General features: G+C 44.9%; 1 protein-coding gene across 1 annotated transcript in view; it reads left to right on the plus strand.

Moving 5' to 3' along the window:
* Positions 1-444: 444 nt before the first annotated feature.
* LOC310843321 (uncharacterized protein) overlaps positions 445-26,344 on the plus strand; it is a 60,831-nt gene continuing 34,931 nt past the window's right edge. The window contains exons 1-2 of the mRNA XM_083736497.1: positions 445-525; positions 1,857-2,349. Of these exons, the coding sequence (XP_083592623.1) occupies positions 1,948-2,349 (402 nt within the window). The 5' untranslated portion in view covers positions 445-525; positions 1,857-1,947. The remainder of the gene's footprint in view (positions 526-1,856; positions 2,350-26,344) is intronic.

The following is a 26,344-nucleotide window of genomic DNA, read 5'->3' on the forward strand; positions in this document are numbered from 1 at the left end:
GCTGGGATGGTGAAGGGATTATGGCTGCCCTGTATCAAACCTTCCCCATTTTGTAGTCCTTCCTTCATGGAGTAAAATAAAAATGGAACAGTGCAAATCCGATGTATGGTTGATTTTCTTATGAATTTATAACAGAAGTGTGGCGTATGTAGTGTGTGAGTGTGTGTGAAGTTTGTACAAACAGAATGATTGGGGTGGGGGGGTTCCTGCTACATGGCCAAGGAAGGGAGATGCTCAGAGTCCAGCCAAGAGCCTCACCCCCCAAAGGATATCTAGGCAGCTGGGCAGCTGCCCCCCTAAATCCGTAAAAAATAATAAGAATCTGAGGTTCTGCCAAGCGGGAGAGGGCTGAGCTTGAGGGACTCGGCTTGGCAAGGGTTAAAGGGAAGTGAGCTGCCTTCCTAGAGAGGCCAGGAAGCAAGAGGGGGCTGGTCCTCCAGAGCCAAGGCCCCTCCCTCCCCAGTCCTTTCCTTGCTTTGGGGTCTCTCCTGCAAGGGCTGCCTCGCTGTCCCCTCCCGGGATCTGGTGAGTCGCCTCTCTCTCCCCCCAGAGGGTGCAGTGGGGAGACGGGGGGGGGGTCCCAGGGCTGCAGCAGGGGAGGAGGCCTGGGGGGCCTGATCCGGGAGGGGCCAGGTCTGCCACGCTCTCCTTCCTGGAGATCAGAGGATCCCAAACTCATTTGCCCCCCCCCCTTTCAGAAAAAATCTCCCTTCTTTAAACAAAGGAGTCCCTGGGACTTTAATTCTTTGTGACATCGCTCAGCCTCATTGCGCAAGAGAGGAAACATGTGCAAATGGTTTTCCAAAGTTGGACGAGGAGGTGGACTAGCCCCCCCCCCCCCAAGAACAACGGGGAGGAAGGAAGGAAAGGTGGGAGAGGAAGGCCAGGAACAAAGAGAGGGGATCCCAGCCCATAGTCTGGCTGCTGCATTGCAGATCCAGTTTCCCCAGTCGTCTCCAAGGGCAGCTCCCCACGGAGGCCACTGCAGCAATCCCCTCGCACCCAGAGCAGGGCATCCCAGGACCACATCCTCTCTGTCCCAAAGGGATTGTTGCTGCCAAAGCAGCTGGAAATGGGCGCTGCTACTCACTGAACCTGCAGGGACCTTGGCATCAATGGCTGTGTGTGTTAAGCTATCTAGCAGAATAATAATAATAATAAATTACCCGCCTAAATTTCAAGGGATGTCTTTGGCCCTGCCCACTTGGCCCTCAGGGGGTTGATCAGATACATACCTGGCCCTCATAGTAAACAAAAAGGGACCCCACCCCAGGAGTCTGTCTAGAGAGTGGCAGAGAGTACAAGTGCAAGAAAAGGAGACAGAAGCAGGGGAGTGGGGGTGGGGGTGGGGAGCAACTTCTGAGGATCCCGGGTTGAGGACCCCCACTAGAACCAAGCATCCATTTTTCACAATATACAAACGATTCCCTTGTCTGTTGGTTCTGACTTCATGCATTGACTGGAAGGCAGCAGAAACCAGGTTGATTAATCTCCCAGAAATCCCTTCAGTTGCCTCCACATTTTGCATTGCTAGAAGGCTAGAGACTTAGTTATTCTCCTCTTCCTCCTCTTTCTTTTCAAAAAGATGCGGTGCAATCCTGCCCTGGTTCCAGCAAGACTCATCCATGCTTCCTCAGGGAATCATTCCCCCCCTTCAGTTGCCTCCACATTTTGCATTGCAATCTTCTTTCTAGGAGAGCTTCTTCTTCTTCTTCTTCTTCTTCTTCTTCTTCTTCTTCTTCTCCTTCTCCTTCTCCTTCTTCTTCAGAAAATAGCTCATGGTTTGCTTGCTAAGGGAAGCTTTTTCTTCCTCTGACCTACAAATTCTGTAACAGAACAATGTATTTGCTTTGTAGGATTTGCTACAGCTTCTCATTTAGAAGGGCAGAACTTGTCAGAAGACTAAAGGGTTCCTTCCGATCTCTCAGAGGCTTCCTGAGAGCACAGATGGATGAGCAAGATTCAGCTGGCCCTGAGGCAGGAAGAGGCTATGCTAACCAAACTGGGAGCAGGGAAGAATTCTGGGGAAACCCAGTGCAGAAGATCCTGGGTGAGGAGGACACCCTCCACTCAGAGGTGCAGAGCCAGCAGTTGAGGCAGTTCTGCTGCCAGGAGGCCAAAGGACCCCGAGAGGTTTGCAGCCGGCTCTACCACTTTTGCCACCAGTGGCTGAAGCCGGAAAGGCACACGAAAGCTGAGATGCTGGACCTGGTGATCTTGGAGCAGTTCCTCACTGTCCTTCCCCCGGAGATGGAGAGCTGGGTGAGGGAATGCGGAGCAGAGACCAGTTCCCAGGCGGTGGCCCTGGCCGAAGGTTTCCTCCTGAGTCAGGCAGAGGAGAGAAAGCAGGTGAGAGAGACTTTCCTCTGGATACTCCCAAGGGGCTCCAAACAGGACAAAGAACATCCCATAATGGTCTGCTGATGGCCCATCCTTTTTCTGGGAAAGCATCCATGGAATGAGATCTCATACCCTTCAAGTCTTTGTCATTCTCTTTCTAGTATTTCTCCCCATTTTCTGTTTTGAATCCTTGTTTCTTTTTCAGGGAAAGGATCTCTTTGCAGAAATGGACCTGGATTCCTGGGAGGCAGAGAGGCCTCCGTTGGACACCAGAGAGAGGCCACTGGGTAAGGAGGAAGGTGGTTTTTCTCAGTTTAGTCTCATTCTGTTGGTTTTCCAACTCATCTGAGGGTTATTTTCACCTTGTTTTGGGGGGAGACAGTTGAGAAGAAGGGTTCAGAGGAGGGGAGATGTATTTCTGCACCACAAACATACGAAATGGGCACAAACGTCCAAATGCTCTCAGTAGGTAAGGCTTTCTCAACGGCCCATCTGCAGTTAGAGATGCCCTGTTTCACCTGTGAGAGAAGCAGGCACTCCTGGCATCCTGTTTATGTTTTATCTCTTGCAGGTGACAGATTGATGCCGGCAAGACCTCCTGATCCGTCTTTTCATGGGGGCAGAAGGGAAGCAGCGGCTGTGGAACCAGATCAGGTCAGGGAAAGCTGCCTTGTGGGGACAGAGGCTGAGGGATGGAGCAATGCCATGGACTGGTTGGGGACAGAGGAGTGGTGGGAGGATGCAGCTGGGGAACCAGGAAGGGAAGATTGCTGAGAGCCCAAGAAGTGGAGGTAGAAGAAGGATGGGTGGTCAGAGGGGGAAGAGGGAGAAGCCTGGCAAGAGGAGGTGTCAGAAGCTGAAGGGGTTAGAGGGTTAGTGAGCTGGGAGACTCTGTGGCAGAATGCAGTGCAGAATCAGAGGTAGAAGAGGAAGGAGGCGAGTGGGAGGAGGGAGGTGGACAGGCAGAGGTAAGTCAGGAGAAGGAAGAGCCAGAGGTGGCTCCCTCTCCTTTTCCCAGAAGCCACCCTCCCTACTTATCTCTCACAGCCAGGAGACCCCCTGCAATGCAGGAATCTCTGCTAGATCATCCAAGACAGATGGTCATCCAAACTAGGCTTCTTTATTTCTAGATTGATCACTGAATGCTAAAATCGGTTTCTAATGAGAGCAAATAGTGGCTTGGATTCACCCATAGTGGCCCCATTGGCTGCAAAATGGGGCCTGACCCCCATTCCTCCCGCTCTATGCCCCCACGAACCCCTGGAATTTGGCTCTAGGGCATTGGGAGGGAATTCCCCGGAACAGCTCATGAGGAGAGAAAGTGGATCCTTCCATTGGGGAAACTGGAATGCTTGCGTAGGCAGAATGACTTGGAAAACACAAGGTGGAGTACCACCTATTTGCACAAAGACAAATGTTGTTGTTTAGTCGTTTAGTCGTGTCCGACTCTTCGTGACCCCATGGACCAGAGCACGTCAGGCACTTCTGTCTTCCACTGTCTCCCGCAGTTTGGTCAGACTCATGTTTGTAGCTTCGAGAACATTGTCTAAACATCTCGTCCTCTGTCGTCCCCTTCTCCTTGTGCCCTCCATCTTTCCCAACATCAGGGTCTTTTCCAGGGAGTCTTCTCATGAGGTGGCCAAAGTATTGGAGCCTCAGCTTCACGATCTGTCCTTCCAGTGAAGGACTCAGGGCTAATTTCCTTAAGAATGGATGCGTTTGATCTTCTTGCAGTCCATGGGACTCTCAAGAGTCTCCTCCAGCCCCATAATTCAAAAGCATCAATTCTTCGGCGATCAGCCTTCTTTATGGTCCAGCTCTCACTTCCATACATCACTACTTGGAAAACCATGGCTTTATCTATATGGACCTTTGTTGGCAAGCTGATGTCTCTGTTTTTTAAGATGCTGTCTAGGTTTGCCATCACCTTTCTCCCAAGGAGCAGGCGTCTTTTAATTTCGTGACTGCTGTCACCATCTGCAGTGATCATGGAGCCCAAGAAAGTAAAGTCTCTCACTGCCTCCATTTCTTCCCCTTCTATTTGCCAGGAGGTGATGGGACCAGTGGCCATGATCTTCATTTTTTTGATGTTGAGCTTCAGACCATATTTTGCGCTCTCCTCTTTCACCCTCATTAAAAGGTTCTTTAATTCCTCCTCACTTTCTGCCATCGAGGTTGTGTCATCTGCACATCTGAGGTTGTTGATATTTCTTCCAGCAATCTTAATTCCAGTTTGGGATTCATCCAGCCCAGCCTTTCGCATGATGAATTCTGCATATAAGTTAAATATGCAGGGAGACAATATACAGCCTTGCCGTACTCCTTTCCCAATTTTGAACCAGTCAGTTGTTCCATATCCAGTTCTAACTGTAGCTTCTTGTCCCACATAGAGATTTCTCAGGAGACAGATGAGGTGATCAGGCACTCCCATTTCTTTAAGAACTTGCCATAGTTTGCTGTGGTCGACACAGTCAAAGGCTTTTGCATAGTCAATGAAGCAGAAGTAGATGTCTTTCTGGAACTCTCTAGCTTTCTCCATAATCCAGCGCATGTTTGCAATTTGGTCTCTGGTTCCTCTGCCCCTTCTAAATCCAGCTTGCACTTCTGGGAGTTCTCAGTCCATATACTGCTTGAGCCTTCCTTGTAGAATTTTAAGCATAACCTTGCTAGCGTGTGAAATGAGTGCAATTGTGCGGTAGTTGGAGCATTCTTTGGCACTGCCCTTCTTTGGGATTGGGATGTAGACTGATCTTTTCCAATCCTCTGGCCACTGCTGAGTTTTCCAAACTTGCTGGCATATTGAGTGTAGCACCTTAACAGCATCATCTTTTAAAATTTTAAGTAGTTCAGCTGGAATACCATCACTTCCACTGGCCTTGTTATTTACAGTACTTTCTAAGGCCCATTTGACTTCACTCTCCAGGATGTCTGGCTCAAGGTCAGCAACCCCACTACCTGGGGTGTACGAGCCATCCATATCTTTCTGGTATAATTCCTCTGTGTATTCTTGCCACCTCTTCTTGATGTCTTCTGCTTCTGTTAGGTCCTTACCACTTTTGTCCTTTATTATGGTGATCTTTGTACGAAATGTCCCTTTCATATCTCCAATTTTCTTGAACAGATCTCTGGATCTTCCCATTCTGTTGTTTTCCTCTATTTCTTTGCATTGCTCGTTTAAGAAGGCCTTCTTGTCTCTCCTTGCTATTTTTTGGAAATCTGCATTCAATTTCCTGTATCTTTCACTATCTCCCTCGCATTTTGATTGTCTTCTCTCCCCCGCTATTTGTAAGGCCTCGTTGGACAGCCACTTTGCTTTCTTGCATTTCCTTTTCATTGGGATGGTTTTAGTTGCTGCCTCCTGTATAACGTTGCGAGCTTCCACCCATAGTTCTTCAGGCACTCTGTCCAGCAAATCTAAATCCTTAAACCTGTTCCTCACTTCCACTGTGTATTCATAAGGGATTTGACTTAGATTGTATCTTACCGGCCAAGTGGTTTTCCCTACTTTCTTCAGTTTAAGCTTGAATTTTGCTATAAGAAGCTGATGATCTGAGCCACAGTCAGCTCCAGGTCTTGTTTTTGCTGACTGTATAGAGCTTCTCCATCTTTGGCTACAGAGAATGTAATCAATCTGATTTCAATGCTGCCCATATGGTGATGTCCATGTGTAGAGTCATCTCTTGTGTTGTTGGAAAAGAGTGTTTGTGATGACCAGCTTGTTCTCTTGGCAGAACTCTATTAGCCTTTGCCCTGCTTCGTTTTGAACTCCAAGGCCAAACTTCCCAGTTGTTCCTTTTATCTCTTGACTCCCCACTTTAGCATTCCAATCCCCTATAATGAGAAGAACATCCTTCTTTGGTGTCAGTTCTATAAGGTGTTGTAAGTCTTCATAGAATTGGTCAATTTCAGTTTCTTCAGCACTGGTAGTTGGTGCATAAACTTGGATTACTGTGATGTTAAAAGGTCTACCTTGGATTCGTATCAAGATCATTCTATCATTTTTCAGATTGCATCCCAGTACAGCTTTCGCCACTCTTTTGTTGACTATGAGGGCCACTCCATTTCTTTTACGGGATTCTTGCCCACAGTAGTAGATATGATAGTCATTCGAACTGAATTCGCCCATTCCCATCCATTTTAGTTCACTGATGCCCAGGATGTCAATATTTATTCTTGCCATCTCATTTTTGACCACTTCCAACTTACCCAGGTTCATGGTTCTTACATTCCAAGTTCCTATGCAATATTTTTCTTTACAGCATTGGACTTTCCTTTCGCTTCCAGGCATACCCGCAACTCAGCATCCTTTCGGCTTTGGCCCAGCCGCTTCATCAGCTCTGAATCTACTTGTACTTGTCCTCCGCTCTTCCTCAGTGGCATGTTGGACGCCTTCCGACCTGAGGGGCTCATCTTCCAGCGTCATAACTTTTATATGCCTTTTGTCTTTGTCCATGGAGTTTTCTTGGCAGGGATACTGAAGTGGCTTGCCGGTTCCTGCTCCAGGTGGATCACGTTTGGTCAAAACTCTCCACTATGACCTGTCCATCTTGGGTGGCCCTGCATGGCATAGCTCAGAGCTTCTCCGAGTTATTCAAGCCCCTTCGCCACGGCAAGGCAGTGATCCATGAAGGGGACAAAGACGAATACCCATAATTTAAACTTAGAATAAAATGAGCATCCATAAATAAGATGTGCAGCAAAGCAATCCTATTGAAACAACTCCCCTGCGTGAGTGCCTGAGGGCCCTGCTCCTGCCACTCACCGCCTGGCCCAGCGCGGGGCCTGACAGGCCTCATAAGGACGGTTGCTGCTGCTGCTGCTGGCCAGGAGGACTCAGAGCGGCGCAATGTTCTTTTTAAAATGAGGCCCTAAAATTCAATAAACAGACTTTTACCCAACCAACTGTTCAGGACATGCTGGCGGACAGCGACGATCAAATTACTTTAATAGCGGCCGAATTTTTAAGAGCTGTCCATGAAGAAAGAATGGGCCATGATAAGGAGACTTAGTGGTTGTTAATGGTAGGTGATGATGTTGCGTTGTATTATTATTTTATATTATATTGTATTATGTTATTTATGTGTGGTGTGCTATGCCTAATAAAGGATTCTGAATTGATTTAAAATGCTTTTAAAATTTTCTTTTTTCCCTTTTGATTACTTTTTTTTGTGGGGGGTGGGATGGATGTTTGCCTGGGTTCGGGAATTTGTTTGATTTTGATTGTAATTTTTACAGTGTTTTGTTGGTATTGTTTTATTGTGGGTTCTTTTTTTTTAAGGGTTTTATTTTGTTCTTAAAGGGAGGGGTCAGGGCTGCCGGGGAGTGGGTCCCAGCCCACAAAATAGCTGGGGCATGTTCCACGGGGGAGGGGGGATGCACTGGGACAACCGATCTCAGTGATCACGGGTAGGAGGAGGAGTTACGCTAAGACCAGACCATGTCATTACAGAGGAAGCAGGTTTAGTCGTTGTTTGAGGACTATCCCTGCCTCTGGGTCTGGTCCTGACTAGATGGATACTAGAATCAGCAGGGGATACCCACATGACCTGAAGGTGCTGCTGTGCAATGCCAGGTCAATGATTCATAAGACCACTGCCATCTATGACTTGATCATGGATGGAGGACTTGACCTGGCATGTGTAACAGAGACTTGGTTGGATGAAGCAGATGGGCCTGTCCTTGCCGCTGCTTGTCCACCAGGTTTCTCTTACGCACAGCAACCCAGGCCTTGTGGGCGGGGAGGGGGGGTTGCAGTGCCATGGTCAGATCACATCCTGGTGCAACTGGACTTCTCCACGACCCTTCCCCTCTGCAGGGAGGTGGGACCGATTCGGATGGTCCCCCCCGCCACTTAATGGCTCCAAATGGTTTCCAGAGAGTGGTAGGGGATGCTTTATCCCATGTTGATGGCCTTTCAGCTGATTCCCTGGTGGCCCAGGACTATTGACTGTTTGGCTCCGAAGCTCCCTCTTCGATTGCATGGAGCCCTGATAGCCCTGTGGTTTTCCACAGATCTGAGGGCAATGAAACAATCGCTGAAACGGCTAGAGCGCTGGTGGCGGATAACTCATTCTGAAGCTGACCGGACACAGGTTAGAGCTGAATGCCGAGCCTACCAAGTGGCGGTAGCAACGGCGAAGAAGGCTTTCTCTGTTGCATCTGCAGAAAACAGCAGCAGGAGACTTTTTAAGGTGGTTTGCAATTTAGCGGAATATCCTGCTACATTGGGGCCCAGTATGGGCCACATGACCTTTTTTTTTGCAGATAAAGCTGCTCAGATTCAGGAAGAGGTAGACTCCACCGTGGGAGCAGGGCCGGGGCAGGAGAGTGCTAGAGCCCTGTCTAGTCAAGTTGTGTGGGATCAATTCCAATCTGTTACCTCCGAGGATGTGGACAGGCTGCTTGGGTGAGTGAAACCAACCACCTGTCTCCTTGATCCTTGCCCATCCTGGCTTAGAACAGCTAGCCGGGAAGGGTTGGGTGATGGGCTTCGCAGGGTGGTGAATGCTTCTCTCTGTGAGGGAGCCTTCTGAGACCCGCTGAAAGAGGCGGTCATTAAACCGCTTCTTAAAAAACCATCTTTAGATGCTGCCAATATGGCTAACTATTGCCCAGTCTCAAATCTTCCATTCTTGGGGAAGGTGATTGAGCGAGTGGTTGCTGAACAACTCCAGGCACGCCTGGAAGAAGCGGACCATTTGGATCCCTTCCAGTTGGGATTCAGGCCTCATCATGGGACTGAAACTGCCTTGGTCGCACTGGTTGATGATCTCCGGCGGGCTAGGGACAAAGGTGAGAGCTGTTTCCTAGTTCTGCTGGATCTCTCAGCAGCATTTGATACCATTGACCATAACATCCTTCTGGACCGTCTTGAGGGGCTGGGAGCTGGGGGCACTGTCATACAGTGGTTCCGCTCCTTCCTCCTGGGCCGTGTTCAGAAAGGGGGGGGATGAGTGTTCAGACCCCTGGGCTCTCACTTGTGGGGTGCCTCAGGGTTCTGTCTTCTCCCCCATGCTTTTCACCATCTACATGCAGCCGCTGGGAGAGATTATCAGGGGGTTTGGGCTGGGTGCTCATCAGTATGTGAATGATACCCAACTCTACCTCTCAAATCGGAACCAGTGAAGGCGGTGAAGGTCCTCTGTGAGTGTCTGGAGACAGTTGGAGGATGGATGGCGGCTAACAGATTGAGGTTGAATCCTGACAAGACAGAAGTACTGTTTTGGGGGGACAGGAGGTGGGCAGGTGTGGGGGACTACCTGGTCCTGAATGGGGTAACTGTGCCCCTGAAGGACCAGGTGCGCAGCCTGGGAGTCATTCTGGACTCTCAGCTGTCCATGGAGGCACAGGTCAATTCTGTGTCCAGGGCAGCTGTTTACCAGCTCCATCTGGTACACGTAGGCTGAGACCCTACCTGCCCGCAGACTGTCTCGCCAGAGTGGTGCATGCCCTAGTTATCTCTCGCTTGGACTACTGCAATGCGCTCTATGTGGGGCTACTTTTGAAGGTGACCCAGAAACTACAACTAATCCAAAATGCGGCAGCTAGACTGATGACTGGGAGTGGCTGCTGAGACCATATAACACTGGTCCTGAAAGACCTACATTGGCTCCCAGTACATTTCTGAGCACGATTCAAAGTGTTGGTGCTGACCTTTAAAGCCCTAAAAGGCCTCGGTCCAGTATACCTGAAGGAGCGTATCCACCTCCATCGTTCTGCCCAGACACTGAGGTCCAGCGCCGAAGGCCTTCTGGCGGTTCCCTCGCTGTGAGAAGCCAAGTTACAGGGAACCAGGTAGAGGGCCTTCTCGGTAGTAGCACCCGCCCTGTGGCACGCCCTCCCACCAGATGTCAAAGAGAAAAATAACTACCAAACTTTTATAAGACATCTAAAGGCAGCCCTGTTTAGAGAAGCTTTTAATGTTTAATAGCTTATTGTATTATAGTGTTTTGTTGGAAGCCGCCCAGAGTCCTGGCTGGGGAAACCCAGCCAGATGGGCGGGGTATAAATAAATTATTATTATTATTATTATTATTAACAGGGGAAAAACAACGGAGCATTTTGTAGCAGATCATATTTCTGCTGTTTCAGAGGAGGACATTTCCCTTTTTCTTTTAGGGTCCAGTGTGCTTTGAAGATGTCGCTGTTTGTTTCACAGACGAGGAGTGGGCGTTGCTGGATCCTGACCAGAGAGCTCTGCATAAGGATGTCATGGAGGAGAATCATGGGATCGTGGCCTCTCTTGGTAAGGCTCCCTGTGGGATCGTCATATCTGCCTGGAAATTCAAAAAATACCTCTATGGGACCAACCTCATAAATTTTTACAGAGCTCAACAGCACTCTCTATAACACCTGGGAAATTAACACCCCCACAATAAAGAGTAAATTATCGTTTTTTTCTTTGAACAATCTTCCTCAGATTACTTCTTTTTCTACCACAATTGGGCTGGTCTGAACTTCCCAGGCCATCTTCAATGTCAGCTTCAGAATTGTTAGGAAAGCTGAGTAGCTTCAGGTTTTTGTTTTTGCTCCTGTCAGTCTTGGGTTGACCAAAGAGACGACTGGCAGCGAAGCTCAGGTGCTGCCAGCCAGAGAAGAAGCAGGCCTAGGGAGAGGAGAGTTAGCAGCGGAAGGCCGAGAGGAGGGGGAGAGGAACTGTCATCTGAGCTCTGAACAAAGGGGAGAAGAAAAAGAGAGACAGAGTGACAGACAGCTGTGTGAGAGCTACAGGAGTGAGTCAGACGCTGGAATGCAGGCAGCATTCTCTGCCTAATCTCAGAGGTCTGAAAACTGGTCGAGACAGGCAAAAGATACTGGAAGAGAAGGAAAGATACTGGAAGAGAAGGTGGGGGCTTCCGTGCTGGGGAAGGGGGTGTAGCTCAGTCTGGGCAACTCCATCTTGTGGGGAGGACGATGAGTAGAGGAGCTCCGTCCAAGTTTGTTGTTTTAGCAATAAATCTGAAATTATTAACAGGCAGAGTCGTATCACTTTTGTGGGAGAGACCAAGCCATAACAAGGACTGACATTGGAGATGGAGGGGATGCCATGACTGGGCCAAACAAAATCCATCCCAGAGAAGAGCTAGGCTTATGAAATCTCAGGTAGTAGTAGCAGTGATGAGGATGATGATAAAGTGGTACTTCGGTTTACAAACCTAAGCTTTTCCAGAGCAGGTACCACTGTAGTAATAATAATATTTTTTTGTAATGGCTTGGCTCTCCCACAGAAGCGAGACACCGGCAGTAATTATCTCAGGTTTATTGCTCAAACACATAAATCACTCCGGAGCTCCTTCACTCCGTGTCTGACTTCCAAGTTTGCAGTTGCCAAGTCTAAACTCCGTCCCTTCCCCTTCCTCTCACTGACCTTTTCGCGCCTTCGAGCTATTCCTGGCCTCTCCCCTTCTGTCTCTGAGCTAAGATTGGTATTTTGTGGATCTTTGCTATCTGCTGCCTGCTCTCTGTTCTCTGAAGCTCTGCCACTCGGCTGCCCCTCCTCCCTCTCACATTCCAGCTCACATTCCAGTGTCCTTATCTCTCTTTGCCTGCTTTCATACATTCCAGCCTCTGTCAGCTCCGGAACAAAGCTGACATTTTTATTTCTACCCTGCCCATCTGGCACCTGGGGTTGCCCCAGCCACTCTGGGCGGCTTCCAACACATATATAAACATGAAACAGAAATAATAATATTCTGATGCCATATAAAAAGAACATTAACTTAAAATGAACAACTTACACTGGTGGTCAAAATTGTGGAAAGCTTTTGTGAAAAAACGTGAAACCTTTGGTAACCATTAGCTTTCATTACGGCCTTACAATGCCTTCCCATGAAGTTTTTAGTTCTACAGCTGTGAGAATGTGAAACCAAGACTGAATTATTGCCTCTTTTAATTGGGCTTTATTGCTGGGATGCCTTTGATTAACAAGTTTCTTTAGTCGGCCCCATAGAATTCCGATTGGGTTAAAGTTTGAGCTATTCCCAGGACATTCTGGCAGTGGAATAGGATTATCTTGAAAGCACCGTTTGCACACAGCAGCAACATGACATGGAGCTGAATTGTTGAAATAGAAAAATAGACAGATAGAAGATAGATAGATAGATAGATAGATAGATAGATAGATAGATAGATAGATAGATTATATATATATATGCTTCAGTATCAGGGAAAAGATCACCTGCGGAAGGCTTCAGTTTGGCTAAAGTATTTTGTTTTATGTCTTTTGGGGCATTTACATTCCCATTAATGACACAAATTCTGCCCACACCTTTTGCTGCCGTACAACCCCAGATCATCACACTATCTGGGTGTTTCACGGTCGATGTAATGCAAGTAGGATGTAAATCTTCTCTGATTCTTCTCTTCACGTATTTCATGCCATCACTACCAAGCAAGGAGATTTGGGTCTCATCCCTCCAAACAACACTGTCCCATTGTTCCACTGTCCACTTAACAAGGGTTTAGTCATGGCGTGGTGTAGTGGTTAAGAGCGGTAGACTCGTAATCTGGTGAACCGGGTTCGCGTCTCCACTCCTCCACCTGCAGCTGCTGGGTGACCTTGGGCCAGTCACACTTCTTTGAAGTCTCTCAGCCCCACTCACCTCACAGAGTGTTTGTTGTGGGGAGGAGGGGAAAGGAGATTGTTAGCCGCTTTGAGACTCCTGAAGGGGAGTGAAAGGTGGGATATCAAATCCAAACTCCTCCTCCTCCTCCTCTTCTTCTTCTTCTTCTTCTATCTTTTCAAGCTTTGCTGGAGAGATAACAATGGCTTTTTCCTTAGAACTCTAACATTTATTTTTATTTATTTATTTTTTATAATAATATTTATTAAAAAAATTTAAACAATAAAGAAAAACATACACAATAACATAGTCTTTTCAAATCTCCACATTTCATTCTCATCTTTGGACTTCCTCACATCTCTTGTTCCTGCATTCTGAACTCATAAATTTTGCTAGCAAATTATTTACTTATTTCAATTCATATCATATAATTATCCAATATTAAATCCCAAATTTTAGAGTTCAAATCACACTTTTGAAATCTTAGTTTTAAAATATTGTTTATCCAAAATTTGTCTTTTCTTTCAATTACGTTCAAATTTATATTCCTTATTACTAATTTGTTGGAGCCATGTTATTACAAATCTTACATCTTTCTTAACATTCATACAATTTGCAATGTTTTTGTAGATAATCCTTAAATTTCTTCCAGTCCTCCTCCACCAGTTCTTCTCCCAGGTCTCAGATTCTGCCAGTCATCTCAACCAGTTCCATATAATCCATCAGTTGCAACTGCCAATCTTCCAGTGTGGGCAAATCTTGAGTTTTCCAGCATTTAGCAATGAGTATCCTTGCTGCTGTTGTAGCATACATAAAAAAAGTTCGATCCTTCTTTTGCACACTCTGGCCGACAATACCTAAAAGAAAGGCCTCTGGTTTCTTAGGGAAGGTATACTTAAATACCTTTTTCAGCTCATTATATATCATTTCCCAGAAAGCCTTCACTCTAGGGCAAGTCCACCAGAGGTGAAAGAATGTTCTTCAGCTTCTTTACACTTCCAACATTTATTGGCAGGCAAATGGTATATCTTTGCAAGCTTGACTGGAGTCATGTACCACCTATATATCATTTTCATAATGTTTTCTTTCAAGGCATTACATGCCGTAAATCTCAAACCTGTGGTCCATAACTTTTCCCAGTCAGCAAACATGATGTTGTACCCTATGTCCTGTGCCCATTTTATCATGGCTGATTTGACCGTTTCATCCTGTGTATTCCATTTTAGCAGCAAGTTATACATTCTTGAAAGTGTCTTAAAGCTGGGTTCTAACAGTTCTGTTTCTAACTTTGATTTTTCCACCTGGAATCCTAATTTTTTATCTGACTTAAAAGCTTCTTTGATCTGAGCATAATGTAACCAATCTCGCACTTTCCCCTTTAGCTGCAACCTCCAATTGTCTCCATCTTTTTCTATTATTTCCCAATATTTCGGCCATTTGGCCTCCATATTGAGTCTTTTCGGGGCCTTAGCCTCCATTGGTGATAACCACCTTGGGGTCTTGTTTTCCAATAAGTCCTTATATTTTGACCAGACATTAAACACTGCTTTTCTGACAACATGATTCTTGAAAGCCTTGTGTATTTTAACCTTGTCATACCACAAATATGCATGCCAACCAAAAGCATTGTTAAATCCTTCCAAATCTAAAACATCAGTGTTTTCAAGAAGCAGCCAGTCTTTCAACCAGCAGAAAGCTGCTGATTCATAGTACAGCTTTAAGTCTGGCAGAGCAAAGCCCCCTTTTTCTTTAGCATCAGTTAGTATCTTAAACTTAATTCTGGGCTTTTTGCCCTGCCAGACAAATTTGGAGATATCTCTTTGCCACCTCCCAAAACACTCCATTTTATCCACAATCTGCAAAGTTTGAAACAAAAACAACATTTTTGGCAATACATTCATCTTAATAGCAGCAATACGTCCTGACAAGGAAAGTTTCAGTCTTGACCAAACATCTAGATCCCTTTTAATTTCAGACCAACATTTTTCATAATTATCTTTAAATAAATTCATGTTCTTCGCTGTTATGTTTACCCCTAGGTATTTTACTTTTTTAACCACATTTAATTCTGTCTCTTTCTGAAACCTTTCTGATTCTGAAGAAGTCAATTTTTTTCCCAAAACCTTGGTTTTTTGCTTGTTAAGTTTAAATCCCGCCACCCGACCAAACTCATAAATCAGTTGCAATACCCTTTTAGTACTGGGCTCTGGCTCCTGTAAGGTCAATACTAGGTCATCTGCAAATGCTTTAAGTTTATACTGTTTCGCTCCGACCTGAATACCCTCCACCAACCGGTCTCCTCTAATCATATTTAGAAGCACTTCCAGGACCGATAACAAGGGGGAAATAGGACAGCCTTGTCGTGTTCCTTTTTCAATTTTAAACTCTTCCGTCACCACATTGTTCACTATCAATTTTGCCTTCTGCTCCGAATAAATTGCCTCTATCCCATTCTCAAACCCCCGCCCCACTCCCATTCCTTCCAAATTTTTCTTCATAAACTTCCAAGAAATATTGTCAAAGGCCTTCTCCGCATCTATAAATATCAGCACTGCTTTTGTATTAATATTTGTTTGCAAGAGTTCCAAAATATCAATAATATTCCTTTTATTTGCAAACAAATGTCTACCTGGGAGAAAGCCTGCTTGGTCCTTATGAATCACTTCATTTAACACTTTTTTAAATCTACTTGCCAAAATGTCTGCAAATATTTTGTAATCCACATTCAGGAGAGAGATGGGGCGGTAGTTCTTGAGTTGTGTCTTTTCGGTTTCTAGTTTGGGTATCAATGTGATGAAAGCCTCTTTCCACGTCTCTGGTGCCTTCTTCCCTTCCATAATTTCATTGCAAACCTCCATTAATGGATGTATCAAATAATCTTTCAATGTCTTATAATATTTGGAGGTGAGTCCATCTGGCCCTGGAGACTTGCCCAGTTGCATGTTCTGAATGGCTTCCTCAATCTCTTGTTGTGTTATTTTGTAGTTCAGGATTGTTCTATTTCGCAGGGACAACCTTGGTAGAAGAAGAAGAAGAAGAGTTTGGATTTGATATCCCGCCTTTCACTCCCTTTAAGGAGTCTCAAAGCGGCCAACATTCTCCTTTCCCTTCCTCCCCCACAACAAACACTCTGTGAGGTGAGTGGGGCTGAGAGACTTCAAGGAAGTGTGACTGCCCCAAGGTCACCCAGCAGCTGCATGTGGAGGAGCGGAGACACGAACCTGGTTCCCCAGGATTACGAGACTACCGCTCTTAACCACTACACCACACTGGCTCTCCTGGTAGACCATTCTTCTTTAGAAATTGTTCTATCTCCGCTTCGCTTTGCAGCCCTTGTGTATATAATTGTTTGAAATATCTCTGGAAACACTTTCTAATCTCCACTGGGTTCTGGATGTTTCTTCCTTCAATTTCTAAGTTTGTTACCGTGTTCAGTTTTTGTCTCTTTTTCAGCTGCCATGCTAGCAGCTTTCCACATTTATTTGCTGATTCAAAGGATCTTTGTTTCATTAATTTAACTTTCCATTCCACCTCCTGATTTATCAATTTTGAATATTGTGCTTGGTAAAGTTTAATTTCTCTTAGAATCTCCTTTGATTTTGGTCTCGATCTTAACTTCTTCTCACCTTCTTTAATTTTCTCCAAAATCTTATCTTTTTTCTCATTCTGTGCTTTTTTCTTTATAGTGTTCTGTTGTATCAGAAACCCCCTCATAACAGCCTTACTTGCGTCCCAGACAATTCTTTTTTCCACCGTGGTGTTCAGATTTATCTCAAAGTAGTCCTTCAAAACTTTTTGGGCCTTTTTAATGATCTCCTGATCTCTAAACAAATTGTCATTCATCCTCCATCTAAAGGAGCCGGTTGGGGTTAGTCTCATATCCATCTTTACAGCGTTATGGTCGGAGCAGGTCTTTGGGCAGATTTCCACTTTTTTTATCTTGGGTGCCAGGCCTCTAGTTGTCCATATTTGGTCGATTCTTGTCCATGTCAGTTGGGCTTCAGAAAAGAATGTTCCTTCTCTTCCTAGAGGGTTCTTTGTTCTCCAGATGTCAATCAAGTCCATGTTGTCAGTCAGTTCAAAAAATGTTTTAGGTAGTCTGCCTTCTTTTGTTGCACTTTGGCTATGCGACTTATCCATGTTAGTTGATACCACTCCGTTCATGTCTCCCATCATAATGATGTTATCATAGTTCAGATAGTCCAGCATTATCTCATGCAGCTTCTTGTAAAATTCCGATTTTCCATCGTTTGGCACATAAATTCCTAATATCAAAAACTTTTCTCCTTGATTCTGGATCTCAATTGCCAGGATTCTTCCTTGTTCATCTTTAAATAGAAATTTTGGTGACAGGCTCTCTTTTGCATATATCACCACACCTCTTTTCTTAACTCGATCCGAAGAGATAAATTCTTGGCCTAATCTTTTATTTATTAACACTTTTCTATGTAGCCTAGTCACATGTGTTTCTTGCAAACAAATAATGTCCAATTGTTCTTTTTTCAAAATATAAAATATCCTTCTCCTTATCTCGGGGATGTTGGCGCCATTTATGTTCCAGCTCAGAAGTTGCAGAGACATCCTGGATATATCTGTTATTGCCCTGGTGGTGGTGTCTTTTTGTCCTGGTCTTCAGACCCCAAAGGTGTAGGTATAGATACAGGCGATGGTCCAGCCCCTGAAGGTTCTTCAATCCCTTTCTGAAGGTCCTCTCCATAAATATTCAAAAATTTATCTCTATCTTCAGCTGTTTTAATTTTTACCTTCTTCCCTCTGAACGTGAAAGATAATTGAATTGCTCCTCAGCAGCCTTACTAGTTCAAGGTAGGTGGCTCTAAGGTCCAGAAGTTGTTTAGGAATATCCTTGAAAATCTCTGCTCTTTTGTCCAAAATTTCAAGAACTCTAACATTTAGACCAGTCCTTGCACTCAACTTCACATTGCATTGCGCCATGTAATCTTGTATACACCCAGATGATATTCATCTGTCATGTAGGGACAGTCTCTCCATTCTTCAATCGTCACTTCCCTTTGTGCACCTTTTCTTGCCTTTAACGGTATGATTTTATGGTCACTGAGTCTCCTTATAGCTCCTTACAGCTTTGGTTACGTTTCCCCCAATCTTTCTTCTAATTTCTTCATAACTGTAGCCCTGTTCACTTAATAGTACAATTTTACATTGCTTTCTGGGTGACCAGTGAACTCTTTGTGCCATTTCTATAATTTTATTATGTTTTTCAACCTCACTAAATGAAAGAAGACAGAAAACCAACCAACTTGTTAGCAATCACGTGGTGTAGTGGTTAAGAGCGGTAGACTCGTAATCTGGTGAACCGGGTTTGCGTCTCCACTCCTCCACATGCAGCTGCTGGGTGACCTTGGGCCAGTCACACTTCTTTGAAATCTATCAGCCACACCAACAAAAGTCAGCCTAAGCAAGTTGTGCTTCCTTTTTCTGGTTATTTGGCTATAATGTTTCATAGAATATGGATAATTAAACGAACTTTGTTGAATTGCATTCTTGATAAAATTATCTTTCCATTGATATATAATTTTATGATAGTACTCCAAAAGAAGCAGAGTTTTGAGCCATCAAACCTCTGAAATGCACTTTTCTCCAAAAGGCTTCTGCAATTTTGACCACTACTGTATATCAAACAAAGCAACATTCAACAACACATCAGAATCTCATAATAAATATGTTGGTTAATGACAACACAGGTAATGAAACCCCCCCCCCCCCGAACTCCCTTCAGTTCTTCTCCATTTGTTCATGAGTGTCTGACCCCTTTTTGTCTCCATTGCAGATTGTAATGAATTGGAAATCGAGAACAAAGGTGACCAAGATAAAATCCCCAGAGAGGAGAAGCCACGTAAAAATTTAGAGTGTGGAGAAAGCTGCAGTCAGAGCTCCCATTCCATTTCCCATCAACAAAATCTCATTGGAAAGAAACCATATCAGTGTGTGGAATGTGGAAAGAGCTTCAGTAAGAAGGACAGTCTTGCTTCCCATCAAAGAATTCATACAGGGGAGAAACCCTATCAGTGTGTGGAATGTGGAAGGAGCTTCAGGAGGAAGGACATTCTCACATTTCATCAAAGAATTCATACAGGGGAGAAACCCTATCAGTGTGTTGAATGTGGAAAGAGCTTCAGTCACAGCTTCAGTCTCGCTTCCCATAAGCGAATTCATACAGGGGAGAAACCCTATCAGTGTGTTGAATGTGGAAAGAGCTTCATTCACAGCTCCAGTCTCACCTCCCATAAGAGAATTCATACAGGGGAGAAACCCTATCAGTGTGTAGAATGTGGAAAGAGTTTCACTCAGAGCTCCTATCTCACTTGCCATCAAAGAATGCATACGGGGGAGAAACCCTTTCAGTGTGTAGAATGTGGAAAGAGCTTCAGTCACAGCTTCAATCTCACTTCCCATAAGCGAATTCATACAGGGGAGAAACCCTATCAGTGTGTTGAATGTGGAAAGAGCTTCATTCACAGCTCCAGTCTCACCTCCCATAAGCGAATTCATACAGGGGAGAAACCCTATCAGTGTGTGGAATGTGGAAAGAGCTTCACTGATAGCTCCTATCTCACTTCCCATCAAAGAATTCATACAGGGGAAAAACCCTTTCAGTGTGTAGAATGTGGAAAGAGCTTCAGACAGAGCTCCCATCTCAATTCCCATCAAATAATTCATACAGGGGAGAAACCCTATCAGTGTGTGGAATGTGGAAAGAGCTTCAGGAGGAGCTGTGATCTCACTTCCCATCAAAGAATTCATACAGGGGAGAAACGCTATCAGTGCATGGAATGTGGAAAGAGCTTTAGTCACAGCCAGAGTCTCACTTCCCATCAAAGAATTCATACAGGAGAGAAACCCTATGAATGTGTGGAATGTGGAAAGAGCTTCAGGAAGAGCTCCCATCTCACTTCCCATCAAAGAGTTCATACAGGGGAGAAACCCTTTCAGTGCTTTGAATGTGGAAAGAGCTTCAGTCGGAGCTCCCATCTCACTTGCCATCAAAGAGTTCATACAGGGGAGAAACCCTATCGGTGTGTGGAATGTGGAAAGAGCTTCAGGAAGAAGGACAAACTCACTTCCCATAAAAGAATCCATACAAAGGTCGGGAAAACCATTATATAGCTTTAGGAGCCAAGAAATCTGCACCTTTATTACCTGGCGTTTGGCTGATTGACATCTAATGCCTTTTGAACATGTGGTGTTTTGTGTTTGTATGTTGTAACCATCCTGAGACCTGTGGGTGTAGGAATAGGCGCCAATGCTTAAAGACCTAGGCGTCTCCCCCCCCTAAAATATTTAAGGAGGCCTGTGGGGTTTGCCCTCCTAGGCGTGTGACATCATTCTGGGTCATAAGGAAAGGGTTAACTAAGTATAAAATGATTAACCAATAGGAACCCAAGGGGAGGAGTGAGAGTTGTTAAGAGGTGAGTCTGGAGTTAGAGAAGGAGGGAGCATAAGTCTGTGGGTTGGGCTAGTCTGATATAAGAGAGTGAGAGAATTTGTTAAGAGGAGTCAGTTAAACAGCTGGGATAATCAGTTAGAAGGTATTAGGAAGGTATAGGCCGGTAAAGAAACTAAGGTTAAGAAACTGACAAGAAAAATTATCTGAAACCATAAACTTGTTAATGCTTATGAAATAAACTTGTTTATTTGGTTTAATGTTAACTGTCTGGACTCGGTGTGTACCCGAGAGAAATGGGTTGGTGGCAACAGGGAAGTGATCACAGTGGTGGCACAGGGATCAATAGACCGTCAAACGTCCGGGGACCCTGTGGACAGGTCCCATCTTTACGGGCCAAACTTTGGTCCCCAGCAGCTCCCAGACTACAGTTCCCATCATCACTCCCCACAACCTTTTATTCTTCTGCAACGTGCCATACAATTTCTCTTTCAATTTGCCCTCTTAAAAAAATAAAAAAAATAAACGCACAAAGGTCATGAGGAAAACAAAATACAAGAAGATACAAATGTGGACAGGTTCCATCTTTACGGGCAAAATGTAAAAGTTGCTTTGAAGGAGGCTTTCCCAAACTTGAGTCCCCAGCAGCTCCCGGACTACAGTTTCCATCATCCCTCCCCATTGGTCCTGCTAGCTAGGGATGATGGGAGTTGTAGTCCAAAAACAGCTGGAGACCCAAGTTTGCTTTAAAGGGAAAGTAGGCTGGCCCTGTGACACCCTCTGTTGGCTAATTGGAATTTATAGATCGCAAAATTGAAGTTTGATTGGCACTTCTACCTCTAGGGAGCTTCTAGGTGTTTTCTGCACCACCTAGAGTACCCACAGAATTGTGGCTTCTACTGGCAACACACATAGGAGAACAAATGAAAGTCAAACACAATGAGCAGGCAAAAACCTGAAAAGGGCCATACCAAATGGACATCCGGTGTGAAGAGGTCCCCACTGCTGAACAATGCCACAGGTAGAGGATGTGAAATGCTAGGTGTTCTCCGGGGCAAGGAGAGCTGCTGGGAAATTGAAGTACGGGCTCAAAATATTACTTTTTTAAAACGTTACTGCCATTATAGACATTGCCATTCAAATGTTGTGCATACATCATGTGATTGATTGTGCAAGGCGGGCCTTACCTGGCCCCCCACCAATATTTTATTCAAGTCGGCACCACTGGGTTGGTTGGTTTACAAATTAAATAAATACATAAATCTCCTTTAAGCAAACAGTCTGTGAGCACCTAGAAAGGAATGCTGTGATCACCAATAGTCAGCATGGATTTCTGAAAAATAAGTCATGTCAGACTAACCTGATCTCGTTTTTTGACAGAATTACAAGCCTGGTAGATGAAGGGAACGCAGTGGATGTAGTCTACCTTGATTTCAGCAAGGCATTTGACAAGGTGCCCCATGATATTTTTGTAAAGAAGCTGGTAAAATGCGGACTTGACTATGCTATCACTCAGTGGATTTGTAACTGGCTGACTGACCGAACCCAAAGGGTGCTCATCAATGGTTCCTCTTCATCCTGGAGAAGAGTGACTAGTGGGGTGCCACAGGGTTCTGTCTTGGGCCCGGTCTTATTCAACATCTTTATCAACGACATGGATGATGGACTCAAGGGCATCCTGATCAAATTTGCAGATGACACCAAACTGGGAGGGGTGGCTAACACCCCAGAGGACAGGATCACACTTCAAAACGACCTTGACAGATTAGAGAACTGGGCCAAAACAAACAAGATGAATTTTAACAGGGAGAAATGTATAGTATTGCACTTGGGCAAAAAAATGAGAGGCACAAATACAAGATGGGTGACACCTGGCTTGAGAGCAGTACATGTGAAAAGGATCTAGGAGTCTTGGTTGACCACAAACTTGACATGAGCCAACAGTGTGACGTGGCAACTAAAAAAGCCAATGCAATTCTGGGCTGCATCAATAGGAGTATAGCATCTAGATCAAGGGAAGTAATAGTGCCACTGTATTCTGCTCTGGTCAGACCTCACCTGGAGTACTGTGTCCAGTTCTGGGCACCACAGTTCAAGAAGGACACTGACAAACTGGAACGTGTCCAGAGGAGGGCAACCAAAATGGTCAAAGGCCTGGAAACGATGCCTTATGAGGAACGGCTAAAGGAGCTGGGCATGTTTAGCCTGGAGAAGAGGAGGTTAAGGGGTGATATGATAGCCATGTTCAAATATATAAAAGGATGTCACATAGAGGAGGGAGAAAGGTTGTTTTCTGCTGCTCCAGAGAAGCGGACACGGAGCAATGGTTCCAAACTACAAGAAAAAAGATTCCATCTAAACATTAGGAGGAACTTCCTGACAGTGAGAGCTGTTTGACAGTGGAATTTGCTGCCAAGGAGTGTGGTGGAGTCTCCTTCTTTGGAGGTCTTTAAGCAGAGGCTTGACGACCATATGTCAGGAGTACTCTGATGGCGTTTCCTGCTTGGCAGGGGGTTGGACTCGATGGCCCTTGTGGTCTCTTCCAACTCTATGATTCTATGATTCCTTCCTTTGCACATGTCAATATCCTCTTTTATTATTTTTAAAATTTATTCACCCTTCATCTGAAGATTTTACAACATACAGGATGAAAGCATGGCTTTCTCAAAAACGAGTCAAGCCAGAGAAATCTCTCCTTTTCTTTTTTTGGATGGAGTTACAAACTTTGTTGATCAGGGGACTGCTGTGGAAATTGTGCATCTTGATTTCAGTGAGGCTTTTGACAAAGTCCTCCGTGAGATTTATGTGAGGAAGCTGGTAAAATGTGGGCTGAATGAGATATATGTCTTAGGACATCAAACTGGGAAAGTGGATTTTAAACTGACTGAAGAGGTTTTATGCCCTTGGGAATTTGGTCTCTTAAATCTACCCCTTCGCCTTCCGTTTCTGTGCGCTGCTCTGGTTCGCCAGAAGCGGCTTAATCATGCTGGCCACATGACTTGGAAGCTGTACGCCGGCTCCCTCGACCAACAAAGTAAGATGAGCGCCGCAACTCCAGAGTCGGCCATGACTGGACCTTATGGTCAGGAGTCCCTTTACCTTTACCTATGCATTATAGAAGGGACGTCCAACTTCCAAGATTCCATTCTAGGAATTTGCAAAACAACATCAAAACTTGCGTTACATGAAATACATTCGACAAACACAAGACGTAACCGGCTGTGGATTCACATAAACAATACTCTTCTATATATTCTTATCACAATATCAAATGTTTATCTTGCACATAAACAACACATAAAGTGCAATAAATCAGTTCATTCATAAAGACCAAATGTCTGCTAGTTTCTGTTCCACAAATTGGAGCCTGCTACAGTTCCACAGTGTAGTAGTGTTGCACATGCCTCCATTGTAGGAACAGCATTCCTGACCCAGAATTTCACAGGAAGTCCCTAGGATGATTTCCCTTTCAAACAGGATACGTGAACCAAGGCCAGTAGGGTCCTCCTCTCCAGCAAATGGACAACCCCTTCCCCAAAGCCCCTCCCTCCCCCACTTCCCCATGGGGGTCCTTCCCCAGAACAGCCTCTGCTATCCGGTGTTTGGACACCTAGAATCATAGAATAATAGAATCATAGAGTTGGAAGAGACCACAAGGGCCATCGAGTCCAACCGGGCCCAAGACAGAACCCTGTGGCACCCCACTAGTCACTCTTCTCCAGGATGAAGAGGAACCATTGATGAGAACCCTTTGGGTTTGGTCAGTCAACCAGTTACAAATCCACTGAGTGGTAGCATAGTCAAGACCGCATTTTACCAGCTTCTTTACAAGAATATCATGGGGCACCTTGTCAAATGCCTTGCTGAAATCAAGGTAGACTACATCCACTGCGTTCCCTTCATCTACCAGGCTTGTAGTGCTGTCAAAAAACGAGATCAGGTTAGTCTGACATGACTTATTTTTCAGAAATCCATGCTGACTATTGGTGATCACAGTATTCCTTTCTAGGTGCTCACAGACTGTTTGCTTAATGATCTGCTCCAGAATCTTCCCTGGTATTGATGTCAGACTGACTGGGCGGTACTTATTTGGGTCCTCTCTTTCCCCCTTTTTGAAAATAGGGACAACATTTGCCCTCCTCCAGTCTGCCAGGACTTCGCCTGTTCTCCAGGAATTCTCAAAGATGACTGCCAGTGGTTCTGAGATCACATCTGCCAGTTCTTTTAATACTCTTGGATGCAGTTCATCTGGCCCTGGAGACTTGAATACATCTAAACTAGCCAAGTATTCTTGTACTATCTCCTTAGTTATTCTGGGCTGTGTTTCCTCTGCGGAATCATTTGCTCCAAATTCTTCAGGTTGGGCATTGTTTTCTTTATTGGAGAAGACTGAGGCAAAGAAGGCATTGAGGAGTTCAGCCCTTTCTGTGTCCCCTGTTTGCATTTCACCATCTTCTCCTCTGAGTGACCCCACGGTTTCTTTGTTCTTCCTTTTGCTACGAACATACCCATAAAAGCCTTTTTTGTTGCTTTTAACCTCTCTAGCAAGCCTGAGTTCATTCTGTGCTTTAGCTTTTCTGACTTTGTGTCTACACGTGCTGGCTATTTGTTTGAATTCCTCTTTGGTGGTTTCCCCCTTTTCCATTTTTTGTACACATTCTTTTTTAATGTTAACTCAGTTAAAAGTTCTTTAGATAGCCACCCTGACTTCTTTAGGCACCTTCCATGTTTCCGTCTCATTGGTATTGCCTGAAGTTGTGCTTTTACTATCTCCCTCTTAACAAACTCCCAGCCATCATGAACTCCCTTTCCTTTTAGTATTACTGTCCATGGGATCTCACCCAGCAATTCCCTAAGTTTTATGAATTCGGCTTTCTTAAAGTCAAGAAATTGAGTCCTGGTATGCTTGGCTGCTCCTTTCCGCTGTATAGTAAACTTCAGAAGAGCATGATCACTCACGCCTAATGATCCTTCCACTTCAACCCCACTAACCAGGTCATCAACATTGGTTAGGACCAGATCTAAAATGGCTGTTCCTCTTGTTGCTTCTCCCACTTTCTGGACAACGAAGTTGTCTGCAAGGCCAGTGAGGAATCTGTTTGACCTTATACTCTTGGCTGAGTTTGACATCCAGCAAATATCCGGGTAATTGAAGTCCCCCATTACTACTAAGTCCCTTCCTTTTGCATGCTTGGCCATCTGTTCCAGGAAGGCATCATCTATGTCCTCCGTTTGGCTTGGGGATCTATAGTAAACTCCCACAATGAGGTCCCTGTTATTCTTCACTCCCTTAATTTTGACCCAAATGCTCTCACTTTGGCTTTGAGGTTCTAAATCTTGGATCTCTTCACAGGTATACACATCCCTGACATATAACGCCACTCCTCCTCCTTTCTTGTCTGGTCTGTTTCTCTGAAATAGATTGTATCTCTCCATTATTACATTCCAGTCGTGGGACTTACCGGTATCCCACCAGGTTTCAGTGATGCCTATTATGTCATATTTAGTTTGCTGTACCAAGAGCTCAAGCTCATCTTGTTTATTACCCATGCTTTGCGCATTAGTGTACAGACATTGAAGTCCATTAATCATTCCCCCGTGTCTTTCCCTTTGGTGTTGTCTGCAAATGTGATGAGCATCCCCTCAGTTCCTTCATCCATGTCATTTATCAAGACGTTGAACAACAACGGGCCCAGGATAGAACCCTGCAGCACCCCTCTTGTCACTTTTCCCAAGGATGAGGAGGAACCATGAAGGAGTCCTCTTTGGGTTCGGTCAGTCAAATCCACCTAACAGTTACCTAATTCAGCCCACATTTTACCACCTTCCTCACATAAATATCACAGGGGACTTTGTCAAAAGCCTTACTGAAATCGAGATGCACTATTTCAACAGCAGTTCCCAGATCAAAAAAGTTTGTAACTCCATCCAAAAAAAGAAAGAGGTTTCTCTGGCTTCACTTGTTTTTGAGAAAGCCATGCTTTCATCCTGTATTGTAAAATCTTCAGATGAACGCAAATAA

Source organism: Podarcis gaigeae, assembly GCF_964106915.1.
Source record: "Podarcis gaigeae genome assembly, chromosome: 4".
Classification (NCBI taxonomy): Eukaryota; Metazoa; Chordata; class Lepidosauria; order Squamata; family Lacertidae; genus Podarcis; species Podarcis gaigeae.